The sequence below is a fragment of the Amia ocellicauda genome, chromosome 13, assembly GCF_036373705.1.
Source record: "Amia ocellicauda isolate fAmiCal2 chromosome 13, fAmiCal2.hap1, whole genome shotgun sequence".
Taxonomy (NCBI): domain Eukaryota; kingdom Metazoa; phylum Chordata; class Actinopteri; order Amiiformes; family Amiidae; genus Amia; species Amia ocellicauda.
The window spans coordinates 18,143,670-18,165,462 of NC_089862.1; the positions used below are offsets into that span (position 1 = coordinate 18,143,670).

The following is a 21,793-nucleotide window of genomic DNA, read 5'->3' on the forward strand; positions in this document are numbered from 1 at the left end:
TGATTTAAGCAATTTTGAGCATGGCATGGTTGTTGGTGCCAGACGGGCCGGTCTGAGTATTTCACAATCTGCTCAGTTACTGGGATTTTCACGCACAACCATTTCTAGGGTTTACAAAGAATGGTGTGAAAAGGGAAAAACATCCAGTATGCGGCAGTCCTGTGGGCGAAAATACCTTGTTGATGCTAGAGGTCAGAGGAGAATGGGCCGACTGATTCAAGCTGATAGAAGAGCAACTTTGACTGAAATAACCACTCGTTACAACCGAGGTATGCAGCAAAGCATTTGTGAAGCCACAACACGTACAACCTTGAGGCGGATGGGCTACAACAGCAGAAGACCCCACCGGGTACCACTCATCTCCACTACAAATAGGAAAAAGAGGCTACAATTTGCACAAGCTCACCAAAATTGGACAGTTGAAGACTGGAAAAATGTTGCCTGGTCTGATGAGTCTTGATTTCTGCTGAGACATTCAGATGGTAGAGTCAGAATTTGGCGTAAACAGAATGAGAACATGGATCCATCATGCCTTGTTAGCACTGTGCAGGCTGGTGGTGGTGGTGTAATGGTGTGGGGGATGTTTTCCTGGCACACTTTAGGCCCCTTAGTGCCAATTGGGCATCGTTTAAATGCCACGGCCTACCTGAGCATTGTTTCTGACCATGTCCATCCCTTTATGACCACCATGTACCCATCCTCTGATGGCTACTTCCAGCAGGATAATGCACCTAATAATCCTTTAGGTGAGTGTATTTATCTATTTTAAAATACTGTACATTAAAGCAAGAAGCTTTATTTAAAACAATATTAGGCAGGTGGTCATAATGTTATGGCTGATCGGTGTATATATATATATATATATATATATATATATATATATATTTCTTAGGTTTTACACTGAGTGAAGTTTTGGATATTGGATTATTTATAAATTTTGTGCAGTGGTTTTCTTAGAAGTTATTTATTAGGAATTATATATAACCTTGCCGTGTAATCTGGTGGATTGATAAAGTAATTTGCATTTGATGTATGTGATCAACTTTTAATTGATAAATAAATTCTATTTCATATTGTAATAGTGTTACTTTGTTTTTAGTTATTTTAAATACAACATTTTGATTGGGATCTACACTTTTGAACTCCAGTTGTTTCATTACAGTCTGTTTTTAAGTGCTTCTAATTGATGGAATAAAAGTTGTAATCTCTTTTAACCTGGTCTCTGCCTGCCATGTATGTGACCCTACTCTGGGCTACATATATTATATTAATTTACGTTACATAAAAATGTAAAATTTATTTTGGAGTGCCTTTTAGGGTACCCCAGGACACTGTACAAAAACGTCACTGTTGCTTTGGAACAGAAGAACTTTAAGCGAAAGCTTTTTATTCATTTTTAGTCATTTTAGAATAATAATAATGTTTGTAAAATTTAAATTTCCTACATTTAACTGTAACTAGACCGAGCCTTCCTTGATTAAAAAAATTAAATAAGAAATTACTACATCCAACCCATACCAAAACCAAATTGATAGGCTTCTAGAACAACTAATGTTTGATTCCATGATCTAACATAAAATCCAATCTGAAAACGAATTACTGTGATCAATTATAGAAAATAATTGAAAACTTATTCAATGTATTAATTAGTTTTCTCTAGTGGCCCCCCTAGTGGATGGGGGCCAAAGCAGCCACTTTTGTCACTTCACTTGTGCCTAGAAACGGCTCTGTGTGATCATGTCATTGGTCTGCCACATTCCAGCTCTTTTTCAGAAAGCTTGCACTCTAATCTTCACCATGGTTGCTACATAACTCATGTCGTATTTGTTCCGTTTCATTATGTTCAACATGCAATGGCAGCATCTCATTACTATCAGATTCAGAATTCTTAATTGTTAGACAGTGACTTTGTTGCAGTCTTCCGTCGTCTTGTATACTGCAGTCTACGTGTTTTTGAATCCATCATACAAACCATATGTATAAGTACACAATTCTAACATTTGTAACTACCGGTTTTTCATGAATGTTGGTTACACATGAAGTTACTAATATATGTATTTAGATATATAACATGTACTTAGTAAAGTGTTACTGGTCCCAATTTTCCATTTGGAAAAAAGCTTAATATAAATTTGGAATAACTACACTAGTGTCAGCAGTGTCTTCACAGCAGTTACAAACATGATAACCCTTCATTGATAGGACACCCCCCCTCCAGCTCCCTTCCCTTGTGATCAGGCTACTCAGGGCAAGCAGAGGAGGACATTCGCAAGCAGATCCAGGAAGAGACAAAGAGCAGAAGACGCCAGAGGAGCAGGCAACGTCCACCCCTATAACACTGGAATAGAACTACGACTGGCTGCGCTGGGTGGTGATGGGGCACCAAGAGTGTGTGGAGGAGGACGAGAAAGAAATGGAGAGGCCAGAAAACTTCATCTCTGTGGCTGAACCCTCTAGCATACATGCGGTGGCCTGCTCCAGGGATGGGCCTTCTTCAGTGGATAAGAGCCGCATTCATCAGCTTCTTGTGGACCTAGAGTGGAAGATCCACAACCCTCCCCCTGATGTGAGCTGCCATTGAGGAAGAGCCCTGTAACGCGCGCAGCTACTTGGCTACCCGTTTACTCCAGAAACTGCAGGAAGGGCTGGGCAATGGGGTCTCTATGGTGCCACCCAGATGAGTATGAAGAGCAACTTCCCCCCACGACCACCTTCCACCTCTATGAGTACAAACAATGCCTGGCCTCAGTCTGTCTTTGGATAGAGACCAGCAATGTGGCAATATTTCAATATTTCTATATTTCTTTGGTTAATTTTCAATTGCTTTGTTAGTGACCCCTGCATATGTTTTGTAAGATGTGCTATATAAGCCATTGTCCTAAAAATAAAGGATGCGCAGCACGCAATGTTCTGACTCGGTGTGTTCCAGAGCCTGGAATATAATACGCCAAAAGACATTAATAATAACATGTGAAATGTTAATTATGGAGCCCGGGAATTGACACGAGAGAAAACAAACAAAAATGTATTGGCCTCATTTTTAATTTTATTAACATGTTGCTAATAAGCCGCACACTCAACAGCTCCGATGCAGAATAATTGAATAAACCAACATTGCGTCAGACAAGCTGCCTTCGTCAGGATCTTGAGGAGATGCTGAGAATACCTGTTATGTCTCAGTTGATCACATACAGGTGTAGGTAAATCAACATCTTGTGCAGGAACTAATTCACAAGACATTCAATATTTTCATTTAATACTCAATCTCATTGTCATTTACATTATAGAAAATTCATCAAAATAGCAAAACCAAGAGACTACCATAATGGTACAGTAAATACAAGCGATACAGACTATTTACAAGTTATCAGTACAACAATAAGATACATATTCCATTCACAAGAAGCACTTCAAATTGAACTCCATGTTTAGACCGAAGGGCAACAGTCCTCAGCCTATGGATCCAAGCCACCTCTCGTATCCGCAAGAGATGATCAGAGTCACTCCTCTCCTGGGCGGAGACGCCTCGTCTGTCCCTATGTAGCACAGGGACCAAACGGACAGATTGTTCTCTACGAAATGCACCGTCACTGGGTGTGTGATGTTCCTGCATCGTCCAGTACTACGATGTGCTGCGATGCGCAATTTGAGTTCACATTTTCTTACAACACGTGCTCTGGCACAAGGACATGGCAGTAGATAAATAACCCCGTTAGTGGAGCAGGATACCACTCCTTTACTGGGAATCTGTTTGCCCGAGTGGGTGTTTAAAGTATCTACATTTTTAAGTGCCATTGAGCACAAGAGTTACATTATAGTTGGCATCCAGGAGCGGGGCATGTCTGCGTTGCGGTGGCACTGGCAGAGGGGCGAGTCCGATCTGACCAAGGAGTCCTTTAGGTTACGTCCACGTGAATATACTACTAGAGGGGATCTGAAAATGTTACCGATACTACTACCTGTCTGTAGAATGTGCCAATGTTTGTGAAGGATACCTCTGATACCGTCGGCACATTTACAATAGCGAGTGGAGAAGATTTATCCTGAATCTTCTAGACCACATTATTTATCTGGGCATCTTTGTAACCTCTCTTGAAACTTAGACTTCATTTCTGCCAAAAGACAGTTTTTTAGAGAAATATGGCAGAAATGAAGTCTAAGTTTCAAGAGAGGTTACATTGATACCCAGATAAATAACGCAGTCAAGATTCAAGATCTACAGACGAGTTGTTCCAGACATACTCAGAAAAACACATCCTTGTATCTTCTCCACTCGCTATTGTAAATGTGCCGACGGTATCAGAGGTATCCTTCACAAACATTGGCACATTCTACAGACAGGTAGTAGTATCAGTAACATTTTCAGATCCCCTCTAGTAGTATATTCACGTGGACGTAACCTAAAGGACTCCTTGGTCAGATCGGACTCGCCCCTCTGCCAGTGCCACAGCAACGCAGACATGCCCCGCTCCTGGATGCCAACTATAATGTAACTCTTGTGCTCAGTGGCACTTATAAATGTAGATACTTTAAACACCCACTCGGGCAAACAGATTCCCAGTAAAGGAGTCGTATCCTGCTCCACTAAGGGGGTTATTTATCTACTGCCATGTCCTTGTGCCAGAGCACGTGTTGTAAGAAAATGTGAACTCAAAGTGCGCATCGCAGCACATCGTAGTACTGGACGATGCAGGAACATCACACACCCAGTGACGGTGCATTTCGTAGAGAACAATCTGTCCGTTTGGTCCCTGCGCTACATAGGGACAGACGAGGCGTCTCCGCCCAAGAGAGGAGTGACTCTGATCATCTCTTGCTGAGACGAGAGGTGGCTTGGATCCATAGGCTGAGGACTGTTGCCCTTCGGTCTAAACATGGAGTTCAATTTGAAGTGCTTCTTGTGAATGGAATATGTATCTTATTGTCGTACTGATGACTTGTAAATAGTCTGTATCGCTTGTATTTACTGTACCATTATGGTAGTCTCTTGGTTTTGCTATTTTGATTAATTTGCCATAATGTAAATGACAATGAGTTTGATTATTAAATGAAAATGTTGAATGTCTTGTGAATTAGATCCATAGGCCTACACCTGTATGTGATTACCTGTTACACTTTATAAACCAGTTTTTCTCAGCATCATTGATGTTGGTTTATTGAATGATTCTGCATCGGAGCTATTGAGTGTGCAGCTTGTACATTCTTCTCAAATTGTGATTCTACTGGCCTACACCTCATCAATCCAGGTATGCGTAATTATTTCTGCACTTACAGGTACTTTAACGAATCCATTGTCAAATTATAAATCAGATGTACATTTTCACTATAGCCTCCTCTTACAAGTTATTCATGTCTGACTGATGGTCATGTCCCATTTGAGATTCTAAAACAAAAACAAAAAAAAACACTAATTACTGAAGTTCAAATAAACAAACAAAAACAAAAAAAACTGAAAGATGAAGGGATTCTTATACAATCATTGCTCCCCCAGTTATTGCCACTGTATTTACCTCAGTAGAAACTGGCCAGCATAGAAATACCAAATAATCATTATCAAAAGTCGTGGTCAGTGCCATAATATATCCATGTGTCTCATCAGTGTTTTAACCAATAGTGGGAATAGATGTACCTGGTCATACAGAGATACACAACTGTAAACCGGGTGCTTTGCAGATATAATGGGAATGTTATTCTGAGTGGCTCCCAGTTTGTGCAGGGAGGGGAAGCTGGCTAGTGCCCTTAAATCTTCAACTTAAAGTGAAATGCAGTCAAATACATTATTAAAGGACACTAATTGTGTAGTGACTAGAATTACAGCATCTAACAGGAAAATTAAAATATCACAGTCACTTCAGAGAAAGCTGTGAAGTGTCAGAGATGTTTTTCTGGCCTTCATTTTAGTGCCAGACTCGTGGGATGAAAGGGATCTTGTCGACTCACCTCTTAAACACGCAGCCTCTCGTGTGCGGTTTGATACAGCTCCTCTCTGATCTCTGGGAAACCTTGCAGAACTTCCTCAAAGCTCCCAGCGGACAGAGAGTAGAGCCGAACCAGACTCGTGGCCTGCACCATCGCCGTGCAGTGGCCCTTGTTCAGGAGACACAGCTCTGAAAATAAAATCAACAGTCTGCCGTTAACAGCCTTGAAAGCCACTACTGTGCACACTACACACAGTGCTCTGATGTATTCACTTTCCAGATCATTTATTTCAGTCATGATTCCTCCAAAATGCAGATTCCAAGAGGTCAATTGTTCTATATGATTTTATTGATACGATTAAGTATTGTAATTAATCAAAACCTTTAAATATATAAAAGGGGTGTCCTGAACAAAACATGCATATGCAGATAATAGAAATAATATACAAAAAAAAATCAAAAATAATAAAAACATGAATCTAGGGAGTGTTTATTTTTGCATCCAATGCAAATAATAATTTTAGGTAACCCACCTCCAAAACAGTCCCCATCACACAGCTCCGCCTGGACAGTGGCTGTCGTGACCAGGACTCTCCCGCGCTCGACGAAGAACATACGATCTCCGGGAGCATTCGGATGTGTGATGAGGTCCCCTTCCTGGAAAACCTCTCTGCGCAGTTTCAGCAAGACAGCGTTGCTGAAATTGGCATCCCGATTCCTGAACATTGGGACACTGTTCAGCACATTGGCGCATCGGACATTGAGAATCTCCTGGATGGAACAGAAATAAAACGGTTTATCATACACGTGTTCAGCAAAGGGATCAAATTAGCAAATTCAATCTCGTAGAAATTCCACCGGCAGTAGTTTTCCAAGTGTAATGTTAGCAGGATATTATTAACAATTACGAAAGGCTGTGTGGTTAGTTTATCAATGCTTTGCTGATTGAGCATTCATGGATATAGGACTACATGCATAGCTTAAGGCAGTATTTCAACCTAATAAAAAATGCATTCATGATTCACTGATTGATAACTTTTCATTACGTTTTTTTTTTTTTTTCTGAGTGTCCACAACTCACGTCTGTTTGCACTTTTACAGGATAGCTAGTTATTGATGCTTTTATAGAAATGTATCACGGATTTCATGCATACTTAAACAAGTCCTGTTATTTGTGACCAATCAGATAATGTCATGTTTTCGGTGTAAAATGTCTGTATTCATTTGTTCTGTCTTTAGTGGTATGCTCAGTTACGGTAATTAAGGTTTGTGATTATGGGTCCAGCAGTCATATCATTTGAATGTTACTTGTCGAAACATGCAGTCCTACCTCTCTCAAGGGTCTGGAGACCAGTTTAAAAATGTCCTCCTCGTCAAACCATTTCCCCTGGTGCCTGGCCTGGAAGTAATTGCATATCCGAGTCCGTAGTTCTCGGGGTAGCTTTCTGTACGTCATGTAGTCTTCCAGCTGACTCATCTGTGACAGTGACACAGAGAGATACACAAATGTGTGATTTTTAAAATTCAATGTAGACAAAGCTTTTCATAATAAGCATTATACAATTTAAATTCTCTATCCAAATTACAGGATTTCCAAAACTGTAACAATGAATGTGTTAATCTTCAAGATCCTGAAGTTCAGTCACTTTTAAATGAGAGATAAAGCATTGTTCTTTTTCTTTACAGTGCAGAGGAAACATACTTTGCTTCTGAAGGCTTTTGCTGGTGCGTCGCCGTTGGTCATCATTGCTGCTATGCTGGCGACCATCATTGTGTACATCAAAGCTCCTGAAACCATGCTCGTCATGACAATCCATAGCTCAGTTTCATCTGCAAGATATCAAATGAAGGTTTAATGACATGTGTTTTCATCAAACGTGCCTGTGGTTTGAAATCAAAACAGTAAACATAGGTATTCGTCACCTGAGGGGGGTTCGGCGGAGCCATAGGAGATGCCAATCATGTGGGAAAGCGCCCGAAAAACAGCAACGGAGTACTGCTCTCCCAGAGTGGCATTCTAGAAGAGAAGAGGCGGTCAGTAAAGATGCTGCTTCACAGAACTGAATCTGTCTGTGAAAACTGCTGCAGATCTGTTCCTTCCCCGATTACCACTCGCATGTATTGTTTGAACAGAGCTACTAGACAATTAATTACAGATTTCTGTGATCAAACAACTGCCTCATCTGTTTTTTAAGAACTCACCTGGCCTAACCTGTATAATAGCTGTTCTTTAAGAACTAAGTACTTGATTATCAGAAATCTTCCAATATTTCTGTTTTCAGACAACATTCATTGGGTGGCAAAACAGACAGTTAAAAGAACTGGACTTGATTGGAAAATGATCCATAATGTTGATAATTAGTGGTTGGTTTTATAGACTAGTTGAATTCAGGTCATACAGGAAGGGCATGTACATTAAGATGAATCCTCTGCAGATTAATCAAATTAATGTCAATTATAAACACACATTTTCAGGACATTTCCAGCTAGATTTCATTGTTCTTACCGTCAAGTTTTCCCTGACAACCCAAGAGTGCTCAGGAAATTCTTGCAAAACGGGAACAAGGAACTGAATACATCCATTCCAGTGGCACAGAAGAAGAATCATCAAGAACAGACCCATAATGCGGAGGATCAGGCGCACCGCTTCCATGTTTGCATTCGAAACCTAAAAAGACAGACAGTTGGGCTACACTGTAAGAAACGCGTGGAACTGATGTTGAGTCACACACTATCATCAGCACTTCAGAATAAAACACCAGCCAATTGTAACCATATATCATTTTAAACCATTAGAACAGTTTTAAAGTAACTTTTGACTAGGGACTGCCATGACTTCCAACACTCAGGAATACAGTATAAATCTCACGAGCTCTTCATACAATTCTCTGTTAAAAGGGTGCAAATCTGTAAATCTGATAAACCCAGTGCAATCAATCTGAGCATTCAACTAAATCTTTCATTTATTTTTCAAGTGTACCCTTTATTCAATACATTTTGTACCTAGAGAAGCAATGTAACAATTTTGAATTCACCAATCAAAAAACAAACCTGTTCCCATTCTGTGAAGAACCTCCATAACTTCGACACTCGGAGCAGGCGAGCCAAACTGAAGATCCTCGCGAACATGATGACTCTCACCAGTTTAGAGGCAGAGAAGGAAGAGGTGTCACTGTGCTCTTCAAAACTCTAGACAATCAGAGCATACGGTGTGATATTAAATAAAAGACACGACTGACACGTAAAAAGCTAGGAATAAACAAAAGCCATATTCATGTGTTGATTAGCACATAAACACTTATAGGACACTCCGGACATATAACATCACACACAGTGCCTATAAAGACACTTTTCATGCATTTCAATTAGGATTTCTTCCACTTTTCTACACAATCCTCCACACTGCTATTGGGGAAACAGTGGTTGAGTCTTTGCTTTGAAATGCACGACCCAGCACAGGTTCACTCTAGAAACTGCTGAATTAATCCTGAAATCCTGTGAATCACTACACTTAACTGTGTGCTTGATTTTGGAGGCGATTGCTTACACTTTAGGATTGCTATCACCAGGGGGATGGACACTTATACAAGCAAACAATATAATAACTCGTAAATAATCCCAGAAGACATTCCATTACCTTTGCGATTAGGATGATGTAATCCAGAGGAAAGGCAGAAATCAAATCCAAGGCGAACCAACTTTTCAAGTAGTGGTGCCGGATTTCCTTTGGCTGCAAAATCACTTTCTAAAGCAAGAGAGAGAAAGAAAGAGTGAGAATGTATCTACAGATACAAAGCTAACACATGTGTTGACCAGTAACGAACATCTCCATGTTAATTCTCCAGAAATATTTTTCTTTTTCATTGAATGTAAACTGCCAATAAAATGTACCCACAGTTTCATTTTAGAGAACTTTTGCCAAGCATTTGAGTAAAGTCTCCTTTCTCTGTGGCACCTGAGTAGGAGTTGCAGGGACCCCATCATTTTGCCCACGAATGTAAAACTCTACACATTTGTCCCATTTTTAGCACCAGTGGTTAACAACTCTGCTACCTGATCCGTGATGACACCCATCCGAAAGTTGACGAGAATATCCAGCACGAAGACCGTGTCCGAGAAGAGGTTGAAGATCTCCCAGGCGCGGAAGTGGTGCTCCGAATCCAGAAAGGCGATTCCGATGGGGATCGCAAGAAGGTTGAGAAATGTCAGCACCAGCATCAGCAAGATGTAGTAATTCCTGCAAAAAGGGAGATAAACAGTGTATGAGTCGTCTGCAGCTGGTCAGTTGAAACCGATCTTATTTGATGCAAATCACGCGTGACAAGGCGATCTTCATTGACAGCTGATGTCCGGTGTCAGTTCAGGGCGCTTTCGACTGCTTTACTCCCCCGCAGTGCTGTAGGAGGCTGTACTGCTCATTTCCACTCTGCTGACATGTATGACACACGTATAATCACAGTGTTTCTCGCGTTTTCCTTTCTGTTTGGGAGAGACACGCCGGCACATGGGCGCAGCCATCTTGGCCCGGATCCCGCCCCCGTGCGCTGGAACTCAAGCAGTGCAGCGCGCTGATTGGCTACAGCGCAGGCGCAGTGACTCTACCCGTACATTGTGAGAGTGACAGTCAATATGGATCAACATTATAGATCAACGAACCTAAACGACACAGCGTTCAGCCTATGGACCACCTGGTCTGATTAGCGGTCAGCGTGTTATTTAGTTTATTATAATTAAACGTCCGTGAGTGTCCTGTTAAAAATGGGACGATTGACTCCAGAAATACTGTATTCGGTGCAGCGAGTTCATTCACATCGCGGCTCGTTTTTGAAAGGAAAACAGATAAAAACCGACAGTACAGAAGAAAATGTGTCTTCTGCCGTTTTGTTGCCGCTTTCCTGCAAATACGCAATATCAGAGAAAAAACTAAAGGTGCGGCTCAGAAATACAACTAAAGACCTGAGTTACAGCGTTTCCTGTTGCATAGATGCGGGATTGCGCCTCCTACTGCAAACTGAAGAAATGTCTACTCATTGAAATCTACATACTGCATAGATCTATGACATGGGAAACACACAAACTGCATGTTATCAGCAGATAATTGACATGGAAAAACACGGTTCTCTGTGGGCGGAGCGCGTTGCCCGGCCCTACCTGATGGCGCTGAAGGGGTGAATCACCCATGAGCTGGTCTCTCTCTGGCGGTCACACTCTTTCTGCACCGCGGCCTCACTCCCATACACATGCAGGGACTGCTTGGTCACTCGGGGCAGAAATAGCGATCTCCAGCCGCGTGTCATCGTTTCGTTGTTCGGACCCGTCAGGAGGGATCTGTTCATCTGCGATGTTGTCCTCGGCGAAGGCGACGACGATCTGTCTCGCGAAGCTGTGTCTTGATCAGATAACGCTGTATTGCAATGCGGCTCTCTCTGTGACGTCATAATGCTAGGGCAAATGCTATGAATAATTATGGACCTATTATGACGCATGGACAAGTTGTCCCGCCTCATGACATATTACGTAGACTTTATAGAGGTGTCATGGTGTTATCAGCCCCCTTTAGACTGGTATAAGCATTACACCATTATCATAATTAAACTTAACTTTAATAATTGTTAATACAGTTCCCTTAACATTAAATTAATACTTTGAGGCATGTTTGCACATATTACCTTTAATCATTTTTTACCTATTGCTTTTAAAGTGGTGGTAAGAATTGAATAGTTTTGGGGTTTAATATAAAAAGAATTAAATATTGCACACACTATTGCCAAATTAATTTCACATGCAAATATATGTCTTGTTTGAAATCTTTGTATATGTGTGTGTGTTTTAATTATTTTTAGCACTGAGAATGAGAGGGAACGAGTGTCTTGATTGTGAGCTGGCCCCCTCTGAGGAAGACAAATTTTGATGCATGACAGACAAACGGAAAACACATATCAGAGAAAATGAATACTCACATCTATAATGTTTTTGCTTTCTCATTTAATGACACAGATTACTGATTGTTTGCAAATCTTGGTTTGAGTGTTGATCATCTTGGACTTTTTATCGTGGGTGTAGATGTTCAATTGTTGATGAGGACTTTAACTCAAGTGTAAGGGTCTCATTATACTTATACCTGTACACAGTATATTCCACACTTTAGACTAATCATGGAAATGTAGATGTGACATTTTATCTTGCATGTATCAAAATGTTTTTAAACTGAAGCAATGTTTTTGGTTGGAGTTTAAAACATTTTAAGGACATTATAGGACAATAAGGTTTCGATTTTATTAATTGAGCCTTTAAATTACAATTACTTTTTAAGTATGAAGAAAGTTATGTATTGAGAATAAATGCAGTTAATGCTACTTTAACCTTGGAATCAAACATAAGGTAAAATAAAGTTGAAACAAATCAACAATCAAATGTGGTTTTATTTCTGACTATAAGTACTGGATTGTTCGATAGTTCTTCCACTACAAAGAAAGATGGACTCAGGCCTCCATAACGAAGTATCAGAGGTAACTTTGCGCACCAGTGCCGTGTGAGCTGTGCTGTAGTTGCACTGGGAGAATTGTGGACAGAAGAGGCTGTGAAGTAATGATCGTACAGAAGTGCTCTGAGCCTGGGAGGACGGTGTCCACACTCAAGGCCATTACACAACATGGGAGTCCTTCACCTGCTTCCTGCTCCCACAGGAAGTTCTCCTTGTCATTTCAGTATACTGACTGCTCTTAAAGATCGATCTATTCAGACAAACAGTAACAATGACCATGGTCTTAAGTTGCTTTACTGCCCAGACATCATTCTTGAGAATTCCTTTATAAATTACTAAGCCAAAGACAAAATTAAAACATTGACCTAGCTGCAACTCTCTTATTACAAACCTGTATAGTACTGTGATTTTAATTAAAAGTAGAAGAAAGTGCCTTGTAACCTGTGATTAAAGTTATCAGAAAGGGAAGCATTGATCTCCCTGAATGTAGCTCAGCTTTTGGCAGCCTGCACAGTGACCGCAAACGAACAACGCTTTCTCTGCTCTCAAACTGCCTGCTCAAATGGTCACCCCAAGCTGACATGTGCATCCCATGAACCAGTTACATGAAGACATAACAAGGCAATGAACTGACAGTACTTAACTATTCAACACCACGTCCAGTCTCTCGATGATGTCATCTGTTACACAAAGCATCATCATTTACTGTTACCTAGAATACGTACTGACACAGGGGAATTATGCTTTATTTATGACAATTTGAATTATCTCTGTTACCTCAAGCTCAAGCCTCGGACTGGGCTAACCCAGTGCCGTCAGTGCTACGAGCTCAGGAAGTAAACTCATGAGTTTCAACAACATTATTATAATAGAATCCTAAAGTTCTGTTTGGACAGGTGGGGGGAATGTGGTTGTGGGGGAGAGGACATCTACACTTGCTCATCCTCTACACAGATTTGCACAAATATGCAATTTCTGCAGATGTTACAGGTTTAGGTTCCTCTCGAGCCCGGGGCCTGTCACGACAACAGTTCAACAGTTCAGTGTACGTGACTAATGCTGTTTGTGCAATAACAATCAAGTTCCTCCTTAGTCTGAGGCATGCTAACAAAGCAGTATCATAAACAGACATTCAGCATTATACAGACAACAGTGATATAGTATAGTAGGCATGAAATCGAAATTACAGTAGATATATACAACACATAGGGGGCAATTTTACCCCAACAATAATCCGCAAAATAATTAATACAAGTATGGCAGATTGGTTAAATTAATGTATGAATTTGATGCCATTGCCTCATAACAATGACGCACAATGAAGTCTGAGTTGGAAATCCTAATACTACATCATTACATTATTACATAATAACAATATATATATAATTAAGTTCACAAACTGACAGCTATCTAGTGTCAACAACTGACAAATGTCAGTAATTGAAAAAAAAAAAAAGAAACATTTGCTGTCATACTCATGTTGCATGATGGCTACTGCATGTTTGAACTAACTGCGAATTGTCTAATGAAGCAATAACACATAAGTAAAGCAAAGATTCATATCTCTCAGCAGAAAGACACAGGAGGATGTGTGGTTGACAGCACGTCAGAGGGGTATTTCATGAGCCAGCGCTGCTCAGTCTAGTAAAGTTCAGTAAGAAGCAATGCCTCTACAATGAGGCTGCTCACAACCCTACTGGGCTGTCTGCTCTTGTCCTCTCTGTCTTCTCGGGGTGAGTTTCTGGGGAGATTTCAATTTGAATTTGCAATATGTTCTGTGTTAGTATTTAAGTAAATGAAAACATGAGCTTTACATGCATTCACGTTTTAGAGGTGCAAAGATTACACAGGGACGTCCTATTAAGAGAATTTTGAAAGCTTCTGATTACAGGCCTAGGCAGTTTAGGCAGTTTTTCTTTCGCTCAGAGACATTTTGGTAAATATAATGCCAATTTATTGTAATACTTTCTATCTCTCCAGTAAAACAAAACGAAACAGCAAAACAGCGAAAAAGTATGCAGCTTATATCCAGATATTCACCTTTATGGAGGTTTACAGATATCTGTGTAGTACGTAAAGTATTGTTGCAGGTTAAATTCATTTTCAGTCAGAAGGCAATATTGATATAACCAGAATATAATCTATTTCAACCAACACTGATCAGCACAATCATATCCTGTATGCACTTCCCGTGTGTAAAAGAGCTTTCTCTAAAAAAATGCAATCTGCAGATGTGTCCATAGTCAGGACCTTTGATTGTTAATTTTAATTAGATCACAATCAACAGTGATGATTCATGAAAATTAGCAGTAATGTTACTAAAAGGAATCTATATGTGTTAACATTTTAACCTAATTCTATTATTGGTAAATAACAAATTGATTCTGCTGCCTGGTGATTCGTATCGGTTGACATGCCTAATGTTTTCAGCAATTAATATATTTAGTGCAACTATTCACTTCTGCATTATTTATTAAAGTTAGAAGAAAGAAACTGCTGCAAAATACACATATGCATCCATTATAATCTGTAGACCTTTCAGATATCTCCCTCGTCTGTTTACTTCATTGGTGCACCTGCTGCAGAACTATGTATAGAGTATTTTGTATATATTACTATAATTCTGTTCCATTTTTTTGTTTTCCTACAATTTGTGGATGGAAAGGAAGTGAAGGAAAAAGATATCACAGAAAAGCAGTGTGTTCATTTTGCAATAATTTAATTGCATATTGCAGAATTACAGGGGTGTCAGGTCCTGAACAGACACATGGTTTTCTTACAACAAATTCATTAATATACATCCGTGTGTTACTGTTAAAATAATAAACGATCAAGGCATTATTTCAATTTTTACAAATACACCTTTGTTTTTCCTTTTCTTACAGATGTTAATGGAAAAATTTATATCATGCAGTCTCCTCACAAGATAACAGTGAGACAGGCAGAGTCCGTTCAGATGTTGTGCTGCTGGGAAACAGATCTGGATTTGGAACGAATAAGAGTTGAATGGTGGAAGGATAGAAATCGAATTAAATCTAGTTTTCATAACATTAAAAATGGGTCCACAGAAGTCAATCTGAATAAGTGTGTTTTTTCTATTTCCAGGAATTGTTCTAAATTGACAATTTCAAAAGTATCCAAAAATGATACGGGGAAATACTTATGTAAAGCAATTATTGAGATCCCTAAGTTCATCACAGCAGAAGGAAGTGGAACAAATCTAACAGTAGAAGCAGCAGAAAATATAAAAACAGGTGAGTAATCTTAATCACTCTGTGCACTTTCAAGCATCAGAAAATAAATTAAAAAATAATAATCACAGTTTTGCTGGAACAGATTAATGGTAATGTAGAAATCCAATAGAAAAATGTTAACCAGCAACTGATTGTTGAGCATCAAATATGTTTGCAGAAAATATCATTAATAATAATTATATATACTGTATACTACACTTACGATTTGTATAAAATCAAATGCAAAATATTAAAAATGAATAATTAATCAGCTATTATCTTTTCAAATTACTTTAAAAATTAATTCAAGATCTTGAAGAACCAGATTCAATAGTATATTTTTATTCCTCTTTAGTGGGAAAATAGTATTACAGGAAACTAGATAATTTTTAAAATTGGAGAGCAAAACATGATGTCTTTATATTAATTATGATAAATTATTACAAATTTATTAATTACAGTAATAAAAACTGATACAAAAAAATCATAGGAAGTAGACATAAGAGGTCCTTAACTTTTCATAGACCTTCAGAGATGAAGAATGGCATGAGCACAAACAATTATATCAGATATGATAGAGATATACAACCCACATTAATTCAATATTTGTTATCTGACAGTTGGATAAAGTACTAAGTACTCATTTGCTTTGTAGAAGTGGTGCCAGATATCTGCAGTCCAGTCCCCACCAGTGACCTTTCATCCAAATGCATATGATGTAGTCATAGGAGCAAACCAACAACAAAGTCGTATTTTAATTTGCTTATTTTAGATTTTTATTGTGTCTATAAATTCACAACTTCTGTTTTGTCATGTTTCAGATGCTTTGATAGTGACGATCACTGCTATCATCACTTCACTTGCAGTAGTGTTTCTTTTACTGGGTGTCAGCCTGCTGTGGTATTATAAGAGAAAAACACATCATCCAGGTAAAGTCTTTCATCCAGTACCTGGGTGGGAGGGAGATCTAAGTGACCTAATGCTAGAACAAACTACCAAACACTATACAGTCCAAATCAAGGTTGGCATAGTTCCCCAAAGTAAACAGGTGGGTGGTGATAATTCTCTTTACATTGTAGTTATGTTTAAAGAAACATCAGTCTTGCCAAAGCAAACTAAATTAATTTTAGTAATTTGATTTACTATAAAGAAAGACCTATACATTTAGATTTAAGACACTTTTGAAAACTGATAGTACTCAACTCAACTCAACCCACAACAGCATTACATAAACAAATATGATATTCAGAAAGTGTTTAAAAACTGCTAGTATCCCATTAAACATGTTCTCCTTCTCTAAATGAATGGCATGTGATTTCTGTTGGAAGCTGTGAGTCCTGGGAGCACTGGGGCAGGGACTGGAGAGCGGCATGAAGTGGAGCTGGGGGAAAAGGAGGCGCTGAATGAAGCCGCCGAGGGGAGTACAGACTCCTCTCGTGGGTCGACACAGTGGGTAAGTCACAGATACCTTTCTCCGCCCCATGAGAGAAGGGCCCCGGTGTTATCAGGAACCTTTGGCATGAGTTGCCAATACAGGCTGGTGTACAGTAATCCCCAGAGTACACCTTTCTGCCCCTCTGTCCCTCTGTTGGGCAGGCGAGGACATTAAGTACAAAGCTCAGAGTGCCTGTCTGTGCAGTCTGCTCTGGAAGGGTTGAAAAGATTAAGGCCCAGCTCCCACTGTTGTTATGCTCAATGACGTTGTTGATGAACATACAGTGTTAAAGAGATATTGCTAAGTGTCTGATAGCTGTCTGTGTTGTGTATTGCAGGCTCTGTCATCCATTTATGAATCTTTTGACTATTTTGCCGTTCAAGATTGAGGAAAGATGAGAAACAATAACTGGTGAAGTCAACACCACTGACAGCCTTTTTTGATACCTCTACTGAAACCTTTTTTTTTCGGCCTGTTCATTGATGCTTTGCAGAAAACAATAAATGTTACCCAGGTATATGTTTCTGGTTAGTAACGGTATGTCATTTTATCCGATGTGATATTTAAGATTGCATATATCGCTGGATGGAAATTAATACAGATGAAAATAATGTATTAGTTACAATTGTTGCCGAGATTCAATTCTCATAGAGCGAATGCAAGGCTATTGAGACTGCATGCCTAGAAGTATTTGTATATCCATAAAGGAGATCCTTGCTTTGAAGGGTTGAGTCTTTTAAAAGCATTGATGATCAGAGGGACAAAAAGTGTTTAGTAATCTAGTGAATATAATGTACATATGAAAAACAAAAAACCTCATTGTAAATATATTTTTGTATTTTCTGTATATCCTGTACTGTATATTGTATGTTACAAAATGTGTTTACCTTCTCGCAATCAGTGTTTTATTCATGTATATGTATGTTTTTTATTCAGAGATGTAAGGAAAGTACAGATTTGGCCTCTGTAGAATTATTTAAAATAATACATATAACTGTCACAGTCAATGAAGAATGTGATTTACAGTGTTTTTGTCAGTGCTACGGTTTACTGAATGAGTTAAGTGGAAAATAATCTGTTCTTCGTATTTCATTGCAATTTGAAATGGACCAATGCCGGTGCAGCTTGGGCAAGCAAACCGCAGCTGGTTTAGGTGTCTAGATTTTGATATTAAAATCATAAATGTCCTTGCTGTGAAGTACATACACATTTTACACAAAATGGAGGACAGTGGTTACTTAGTGAAACCACCCGTCAGTGACACCAGTAACCAATAACAAACAATATTTTGCTGTGGTTAACATGATGTTTGATGTATTGGTGTTTGTAGAAAATGTGTACAAATAAGCAAAAACATGGACAACCTGCTATTCTGAAATGTAACAGTACACTGAAATTGATTTACAATGAAGCCTAAAGCGGGTGTGCAAGTGAACATGTTATGGCCTTCCTGTACATTACACTGAAGAAGTGCAACCTCAGAATTCACACCTTTGTTGTGAAAACTTTTTTCTCATACCATTTCACACAGTGCAAACAAAATTAAAAAAAAAAAACAGCTTACAAATACATTAGTGCTAGAGTGTCCAGTTTTAACCAGATTTCTGTATGAAGACATAAAAGCAGAAAATGAATCCTGTACTGAAACAGTCATGTTCCAGCTATGCAATATACACATATGCATATATACACCACTGGTCAACTTTCATGTGATAAATCAAGGAGCCCTGAGTTTTCATTCACAGACCCTCCAGCAGCTCTGCATGTACTGTACAGAGCTATCCATAGGATTTTGTATTTCCCCAGTTCCAGACACCCAGGGCCAGATTAAATCAAAATTTTGACCCACCCGCTAATATAAATCTACAGAATTGTACTTAGTTGCAGCTTCATTTTTAGTAAGATGACACTTTCTTCTATTAATAAATGTAACCACTATGATGTACAGGTTTGTAGTTTTCTATTAGCAGGTGGGTCAAAGGTTTGATTTAATCCGGCCCCTGATTAAAAACTGATGATCTTAACCTCCCTACAGGGAAGGGCGTCGGTGTAATGACTATTTAAATTATACACATCTGTCTACTGCACATTGGAAAAGTGATTCAGTGGCTTTATTTCTCTCACACATATTAATAGAATATAGCCATTTTATTTATTTATTTGTATGTGTGTATAACAGAATGACAGTACATCTATGGCTTAAAGTCTATTGAGCAAGTAATGGAACCTTTGGTATTGTACCTTCTCTTATAGGTCAGCAACAGGAAGTGGAAACAATGGGGTGACATTTTAAAAGCATTATTTGACTGAGGATGTGGCTTCTACTTTTGTTGTTTTATCATTATGATTAGTATTTACTTCTTTAGATCATTTGCACAAGCAACCTAAACAAGTAAATTTTGGAATAGAATACAATTTAAGTAATTTAATGTATTAAGCATAACATATTTGTAAAATTAATGTGAATATACTTTAAAATGTCATTTGACCTGTAGTATGTATTGGAATGTAAAATAATACAAATTATCACACAACATAAAACTTCAATGTGGTTTGAAATTGCCTTTACAAAGTCATTATGCAAAAGAGAAGAAAAGATAGCTTCGCCTGTATGTAGCAATTTGAGTGAATCACTTAAATGTGGGCTGAAACAGGGCATTGTTAGACTGCTGGAACCTCCCCTCCAGATCACACAGTTGTTCAGTGTACTCAAGGCTCGTAAGACTAATATTATCAATACAGTTGCACTTTAATATCTGAGCAAATATGAGTCTAACAGCAATTGCGTGAACTTCTCAATGAGGTCCATGAGTTAAGGGAAAATTTAATCGCGATTGCAAACTGAAAACCCCTTTTCATTGTACTTTTTATGCTGCAAAACCAGCTTTGTGTCATTTATGTTCTGTGTCAATATGTACTAAACATCAAAGTTATTAAAAAACGTTTTCATAAGTACTAACCATCATTTAGTACATTTGTAAGTTTTTACATGATACACATATTTTATGAAGAATAAGTTGTGGAAAATTAAAACATTTTAATTGTAATTATAATATTTGTATATTTTTTGTTATACCTGACACCATATTTGTAAAAGCCTAAAAAAAAATACACATCAATTCACTGTTTTCTTACATACATATTTACTATGATGTTGTACTATATGCATAATACTAAAATGGAGAAATTGTCTACCAATTGATAATTAACAAGAACGCACAAATATGTTTTCGCTGGTGTTTGGGGGCAGGGCATCCACTTATTTACTAGTTTATAGTGATAAAGAGCACTATTCATGCCTAATCAAACTGAAGGAGGTTAGCACATTATATCTCTAGTATCACTTCTTACGCTTTATATCATAGAAAACATAAATATTCATGAAAATGCAGCCCATCTACACGGTAGCTTATTTGAGAAAGTAAAATAGTTTAAGGAAGAAGAGCATTGTGACATACAATCGCATGACCAAGGGACCTCGATGTTAGTAGACCACAACCAACCTTGTTTTAAAGAAAAAACACACACACATGAGCACACACACACACACACACACACACACACACACATTTAGTCCTATAAGGAAAGACACAGAAAGACCAGTCTTTTGAATTAACTTATGGTTAATTGTTCCTGCTGTCCTGCATTGCGCCACATTTAACCCCCTATTACCTCTCTGTGGATGGAGAACAAAGCCTCAAGCCTCCTCCACCTGGTTTCCCAACACATTCAGGCCTTATCTCTCCGCCTCCATAGAGACTGTCCATAAGACCACGGGTTCTGACAGGCGTGTTGAAAGGTACAGAGGCTGGCAGGGAGCTGCACTGATACTGGCCTCCCTGTGTGCCGCGCCAACTATCCCTCCGGACACTCCTCTGTTGACACATTGAGTGAGCACATTTCTGTTCCCGCTCTGGCCTTCACCTACTCTCTTTTATGCTTGCTGAGAAATTAACTAGTAGCTTATGCAGAGTGTAGTCAAACTGGGCTTTTTAAAATCATCCCATGGAAAACAAACCAAAAAAGAACTGTCGATAAAGTGCAATGTGCCATTTTTTTAATTTCAAGATGAAGTGAAAATACTTTATAACTACTTGCTATGTAAAGCACCTTTTGGCTGTAGTAAGGCCTTAAGTAGTTGAATTTATCAGTAGTTGAATTGTATATCAGAGGTTTGTCAATTGAATGTTCAGCTGACACAATACACCACCTCTGCACTTCTTTCTAAATTGAAACCAGTAAAGGTTCAAAGCTCTTGGCAGGGAGTGACTAAAAACCCCACCCACCCCATTGAAACATGGTGAGAATATTCATATACAGATTTCGCATGTGGCTGCATAGATGTGAAATAGTATGTCTATGTCATACAATATGTGTTACTGAATACTAAACAGTGCTATTGAGGCAACTATATATATATATATATATATATATATATATATATATATATATATATATATATATATATATACACTCACCTAAAGGATTATTAGGAACACCTGTTCAATTTCTCATTAATGCAATTATCTAACCAACCAATCACATGGCAGTTGCTTCAATGCATTTAGGGGTGTGGTCCTGGTCAAGACAATCTCATGAACTCCAAACTGAATGTCTGAATGGGAAAGAAAGGTGATTTAAGCAATTTTGAGCGTGGCATGGTTGTTGGTGCCAGACGGGCCGGTCTGAGTATTTCACAATCTGCTCAGTTACTGGGATTTTC

The 21,793-nt window shown here is 38.7% G+C and overlaps 2 protein-coding genes across 2 annotated transcripts; one reads left to right on the forward strand and one right to left on the reverse strand.

Annotated features, from left to right (window-relative positions):
• Positions 1 to 5,117: 5,117 nt before the first annotated feature.
• On the reverse strand, positions 5,118 to 11,342 carry LOC136767012 (potassium/sodium hyperpolarization-activated cyclic nucleotide-gated channel 1). The gene is made up of 11 exons (XM_066720980.1): positions 11,070 to 11,342; positions 9,972 to 10,155; positions 9,556 to 9,663; positions 8,970 to 9,107; positions 8,425 to 8,586; positions 7,842 to 7,935; positions 7,621 to 7,748; positions 7,249 to 7,395; positions 6,452 to 6,689; positions 5,941 to 6,107; positions 5,118 to 5,383 (listed from the first exon to the last, which is right to left on the reverse strand). The coding sequence occupies exons 1-10, from the start codon at positions 11,252 to 11,254 to the stop codon at positions 5,944 to 5,946; spliced, it is 1,548 nt and encodes a 515-aa protein (XP_066577077.1). The 5' UTR covers positions 11,255 to 11,342; the 3' UTR covers positions 5,118 to 5,383; positions 5,941 to 5,943.
• A 2,711-nt stretch (positions 11,343 to 14,053) lies between these two features.
• LOC136766538 (transmembrane and immunoglobulin domain-containing protein 2) lies at positions 14,054 to 20,047 on the forward strand. Its single transcript, XM_066720063.1, has 5 exons — positions 14,054 to 14,135; positions 15,288 to 15,656; positions 16,457 to 16,564; positions 16,964 to 17,088; positions 17,408 to 20,047. The coding sequence occupies exons 1-5, from the start codon at positions 14,078 to 14,080 to the stop codon at positions 17,456 to 17,458; spliced, it is 711 nt and encodes a 236-aa protein (XP_066576160.1). The 5' UTR covers positions 14,054 to 14,077; the 3' UTR covers positions 17,459 to 20,047.
• The last annotated feature ends 1,746 nt before the right edge of the window (positions 20,048 to 21,793 follow it).

Excerpts from the sequence above, each read along its gene's own strand:
- LOC136766538 (XM_066720063.1), top strand. The coding sequence starts at position 14,078 with ATGAGGCTGCTCACAACCCTACTGGGCTGTCTGCTCTTGTCCTCTCTG. Across the intron at positions 15,657-16,456 it reads AGCAGAAAATATAAAAACAG|ATGCTTTGATAGTGACGATC; the intron begins GTGAGTAATCTT and ends GTCATGTTTCAG. Across the intron at positions 17,089-17,407 it reads CTCGTGGGTCGACACAGTGG|GCTCTGTCATCCATTTATGA; the intron begins GTAAGTCACAGA and ends TGTGTATTGCAG.
- LOC136767012 (XM_066720980.1), bottom strand. The coding sequence starts at position 11,254 with ATGAACAGATCCCTCCTGACGGGTCCGAACAACGAAACGATGACACGC. Across the intron at positions 7,936-8,424 it reads TTGTCAGGGAAAACTTGACG|AATGCCACTCTGGGAGAGCA; the intron begins GTAAGAACAATG and ends CTTCTCTTCTAG. Across the intron at positions 7,396-7,620 it reads CAAAAGCCTTCAGAAGCAAA|ATGAGTCAGCTGGAAGACTA; the intron begins GTATGTTTCCTC and ends TCACTGTCACAG.